This window comes from Olea europaea, unplaced genomic scaffold (genome assembly GCF_002742605.1).
Source record: "Olea europaea var. sylvestris unplaced genomic scaffold, O_europaea_v1 scaffold2729, whole genome shotgun sequence".
Classification (NCBI taxonomy): Eukaryota; Viridiplantae; Streptophyta; class Magnoliopsida; order Lamiales; family Oleaceae; genus Olea; species Olea europaea.
Genome location: NW_019245712.1, coordinates 84,114 through 88,581, shown reverse-complemented (window position 1 = coordinate 88,581; position 4,468 = coordinate 84,114). Strand labels below are relative to the sequence as shown.

Sequence of the window (4,468 nt, the reverse complement as noted above, 5' to 3'; positions counted from 1 at the left end):
AAAAAAAAAAAAAATCTAGAGAAAATTGAAATTGGATTTAGTCTTCAATATATCGGATTCAGATAACTAAACCCCTTGATTTTCTGTCCAATTAAATACCTGCTACTATTCCTAGCCGTCACAAAATTGAAGTTTTTGCAGACAAAACTTTGTGAGACTGATTGACGAAATGGACAAGGGTAATTTACCTTGGGAAGAGTTTTCATCAAAAGTCAGGTGCTTACATGAGAAAAGGATTGGAGCACCACATTCCAGGTTAGTGGGAGATTCTCCAAAACTTGAGGAAAGCTTTTATGCAAATCCTTTCCCTGGTTGCATATGCCAAAAATCGAGAAGGTGATATTAATGTGCAAAGAAAGGCAACATACAAGAAACCCCAATTTACTGGGATGAAAGCTACCGCAGCAAAGCTTTGTTTGTATTCATACTCAAAACAGACTATTATAGTTCAAACTGTTGTACTCTACATGACTACTTGTCCCAGAACTAGAAGCGTTAGTGGATTAAACAGAGAGAAGGAGAACTCAAAGAAGTTCTGATAGCTATAGAGCCATTTCCAAACCTCCTACAGTTTTTATACTTTTGCAAGAAAAAAAATATTGGATTAATTTTGGTCATCAATTGTAGCCAAAAAAGACTGATTTCAACTCAACTGTAATATCATTACATTAGTGAAAAAGGATATCCCAAGATATTGATTCCACCAACTTACGGTGCTCATACATCATGAACAGATTTTACATTATCCATTCAATTTTTTGCCTTCCTGCTTCAGCTGAACAGTCAAACATGGCACAGTACACTGACAGATGTTTAATTGGTCAATTAATTCAGAAATAAATATGCAATCGCCTAGCAAAAATCTATGTATAACACAAACTGAAAGTAAGCTATCAGCTCTTCAGCAAAAGAACTCAGGAAACATTAAAGTTATTTTAGCAGCCCTAGAAAATAGTGCGGATGTATTTGATGCTGCTGTAACATGGTACAGCTAGAAGCGCACTGGAAAACATGTACAATCAATTATACCAATCAAGAAAGAGAATTGAAAAAGTAAGTACAAATAGGAAAAGTAAAAGAAAAGTTCTGCTGCTGCTATTCCTTTGAATTGCTTGTGAGAGCTCTTTGTTACCAAGCTGTACATTCTTTGTAGCTTCAACGGCCTGTTAAAAAAAACAACAATAGATTCAAATGTTAGATATCATTACAATTAAATGAACAAAAACCCACAAATATATATGTATTAGTACATTAACAAAAAGCTACTCAAAGACATTCCAGCTTATGCACTTTTACGTCATTACTTGTACACTAATCATGTATGTTTTAATCATTAGCAACATTTAGCAAACCTCGAGTATTCTATGACCAGCTCATATAAAAATTCCATCTGTTGTGCCTGTTGCAAAACATTTGTGGACATGAGATGGTTCAGCGCAGACATTTCCACCATTTTTGTTTCCGTTTCTTGAACAGCATCTAACATGCTTGCTAACTCTACCTATAGAGACAAGTGTGTCACAGAAAGCATCATTCTTGTGAATCACAATTGAAGATTTTCTCAAGCTGCATGTATGTAGAGACTTACAGAAATCAACCAAAGTACTAATTACCTGGAGGGCGTGTGTTTCATCATTCAGAACTTGCTGCTGGACTCTGATAGGCTCTGATTGAACTTCATTAGCCTCTCTAACCTCTGAATTGTCCCTGGACTGCAAATTGCTAGAATTAGAACTTTCTGTAACATTTTTCATGTCACTCTTCAGTTTTCTTCTTGGTTTTACTCGGTTAATAGCGTCTTGGAAACGTATGGCTCTTAGCTGATCAAACTGCGATGTCACGGAATGAAGTTTTTCGCTTAAAATCAGTACCTGTACAACATTATTAAAAACCATTTTCAATCTAGCTTGTTATTATGACTGAAATAGAAATATACTTGGTGAAAATGAAAATTAATAATAATGACCAATGCTTCTTTCCCTATTGCAATCAGAAGACCAAAATAGAGATATAATCATCCGCAATACAGTAAAAACTGGAATCCACTTCCCCATATAATAGAGGATGCTTACACTACAAGAATCCAAAATTGAAAAACAACATGTATAGAATACACTTGTGATTATCAAATTAGACGAACTCAGGCCATGATATATATATATATATGTATATATATATATATAGTATATATACATACATGTATATAGTATATATATATATATGTACATATATATATATATATANGAGTCCCAATGATTTTTTGCACCGACGTTCAAATCCATTGGAGGTATCCAGCGTTCTAATGGAAACTTCACACGAATATGAGGGGGACGACGATAAGGATAATCAACAAGCTGTACAGGTTATAAATGCAGATGTTAACTTCTTCAGTTAGCAAAAATACAGTGCTCTTTTCCCCATAATTTGACGTTGTTATTGCATTAAAATGCTTGTAATCTGAATGCTAAATGCAATGGAATAACTATTGTAAATTCAGCACATCTACGTCAGGTAAAAATACTAGCCATGCAGAATTATATAAAAACGAATTAATCGATGTGATAAATATAGTTTAATACGATGAAGTAGAAGGTCAAAAATAGCAGCCATTGGTGAGAATTGAACTGTTCATTTATTTATTTCCCACACTTTTTTGAGGATAAAATATGCTCAATGTATGTATATAATCCACTAATAAAAAGCTAATTAACTTGATTAATGTTTTGAACCATGACCCTATAAAAATCACACATGCTAGAATTATAAATTTGACTAAGCTGATACTTGTTTTTGTAAATCTTCAGATTCCCGAGGTGTGGAGGAATCCTACAAGTAATAACTACTACAAGTGTGTAGATCGACAAAGTAACAAGACAAGTATGGAATGGAGATATCAGCTTCATCTTGTTTCATCTTTTTAATTACTTTATAATATTGTAATCAGTTTGACTCTCTCAGGAAGCAAACCTGCCCCAAATGGTTATATTCTAGTTCGTGCTAATGGTGGACTAAATCAAATGAAAACTGGGGTAATGATTCATGCATTACCATACCATTCTATGCAATGAAATGCATGAACAGCTTAAACTGTATCTACATTCATACCTGCAGATAAGTGATATGGTGGCCATTGCACAGTTGATGAATGCTGCTTTGGTTCTACCTTCGTTAGATCACAAGTCATTCTGGACAGATCCCAGGTGCGCTGCCCGTTGTATAATTCTGCCTGATTCAACACACTCTCAAATTAAATAAAAGAACTTATAGATTGAATATTGAGTTTTCTCAGTGATTTTAAAGATATTTTTAACTGGAAGCACTTCATGAATGCTATGGAGGATGATATACAAGTAGTGGAGTCTCTTCCACCAAATGTGGCACATGTCAAACCCCTCGTCAAGGCTCCAGTTTCTTGGTCCAAGGCATGTAACATTATACATATACACATGTACATAGCGTGATCTTGAATTCCATCTATGTATAAAATAGAAAATTTGGATTTATGTGCAGCCCAGTTATTATAAAGGAGAGATGTTGAAGATGTTAAAGCTGCATAAAGTGATACAATTTACGCACACTGATTCACGCCTCGCTAACAATGGCATTCCAGATGCAATTCAGAAACTTCGATGTCATGCAATGTATGAAGCACTTCAATTCTCGGAAGATATTGAACTACTTGGAAACAAGTTCGTTTCCAGGCTAAAGGAGAATGGTGGTCGATATATAGCTCTCCATTTGAGGTATATATCTTGCCAAAATGACTGGCAGAGCTCAATATGTGTGTGTGTGTGAGAGAGAGAGAGAGAGATTTCTGATCAGATAATTTTGTTGTAGGTATGAGAAGGACATGCTAGCTTTCACCGGTTGCAATCATAACCTTACTAGGAAGGAGGCTGAGGAGCTCAGAAAATTGAGGCGCAAAGTTAGGCATTGGAAAGAGAAGCGCATAAATGGCACAGAGCGAAGGCTCCAAGGAAGGTGTCCAATGACTCCTCGGGAGGCAGCGGTATTACTGGAAGCACTGGGATACCCATCTACCACTAAAATCTACATAGTTGCAGGGGAAATTTATGGCCAATATGGCCTAAATGCACTTCGTGAAAAGTATCCTAACGTGTATTATCATTCTAATCTAGCATTGGAGGAAGAAATACAACCATTCAGCCAACTGCAAAATCAGCTTGCCGCCTTGGATTATATTGTAGCCCTGAAAAGTGATGTTTTTGTTTATACCTATGATGGAAACATGGCTAAGGCAGTGAGGGGTCATCGAATTTTTGAAGGCTACCGGAAAACCATCGATCCTGACAAGTAAGTTATTCATTGGATTAAAGGTTCTAGTTTAACTTCCATTCTCTCTCGATATTGGAATAAATCTGAAAATTGTCAATATAAGTAATGTTATTGTGATTACAAGTAAGAATAATTATGAGTTAAATAAAAATGTTGAAAAAAAAGAAAGAAA

General features: G+C 35.3%; 2 protein-coding genes across 2 annotated transcripts; one reads left to right on the top strand and one right to left on the bottom strand.

Annotated features, from left to right (window-relative positions):
- Nucleotides 1-621: 621 nt before the first annotated feature.
- Nucleotides 622-2,054, bottom strand: LOC111383628 (syntaxin-81-like). Its single transcript, XM_023007744.1, has 4 exons — nt 2,028-2,054; nt 1,614-1,871; nt 1,370-1,501; nt 622-1,163 (listed from the first exon to the last, which is right to left on the bottom strand). The coding sequence occupies exons 1-4, from the start codon at nt 2,052-2,054 to the stop codon at nt 1,020-1,022; spliced, it is 561 nt and encodes a 186-aa protein (XP_022863512.1). The 3' UTR covers nt 622-1,019.
- A 192-nt stretch (nt 2,055-2,246) lies between these two features.
- Nucleotides 2,247-4,468, top strand: LOC111383627 (O-fucosyltransferase 19-like). Its single transcript, XM_023007743.1, has 7 exons — nt 2,247-2,362; nt 2,805-2,877; nt 2,959-3,029; nt 3,112-3,200; nt 3,290-3,422; nt 3,511-3,743; nt 3,838-4,468. The coding sequence occupies exons 1-7, from the start codon at nt 2,303-2,305 to the stop codon at nt 4,316-4,318; spliced, it is 1,140 nt and encodes a 379-aa protein (XP_022863511.1). The 5' UTR covers nt 2,247-2,302; the 3' UTR covers nt 4,319-4,468.

Coding starts and splice junctions, on each gene's coding strand:
- LOC111383628 (XM_023007744.1), bottom strand. CDS start 2,054: ATGGGGAAGTGGATTCCAGTTTTTACT. Junction 1,872..2,027: donor AGTGGATTCCAGTTTTTACT/GTATTGCGGATG, acceptor AATGTTGTACAG/GTACTGATTTTAAGCGAAAA. Junction 1,502..1,613: donor ATGAAACACACGCCCTCCAG/GTAATTAGTACT, acceptor TTGTCTCTATAG/GTAGAGTTAGCAAGCATGTT.
- LOC111383627 (XM_023007743.1), top strand. CDS start 2,303: ATGGAAACTTCACACGAATATGAGGGGGACGACGATAAGGATAATCAA. Junction 3,201..3,289: donor TCATTCTGGACAGATCCCAG/GTGCGCTGCCCG, acceptor GAGTTTTCTCAG/TGATTTTAAAGATATTTTTA. Junction 3,744..3,837: donor TATATAGCTCTCCATTTGAG/GTATATATCTTG, acceptor ATTTTGTTGTAG/GTATGAGAAGGACATGCTAG.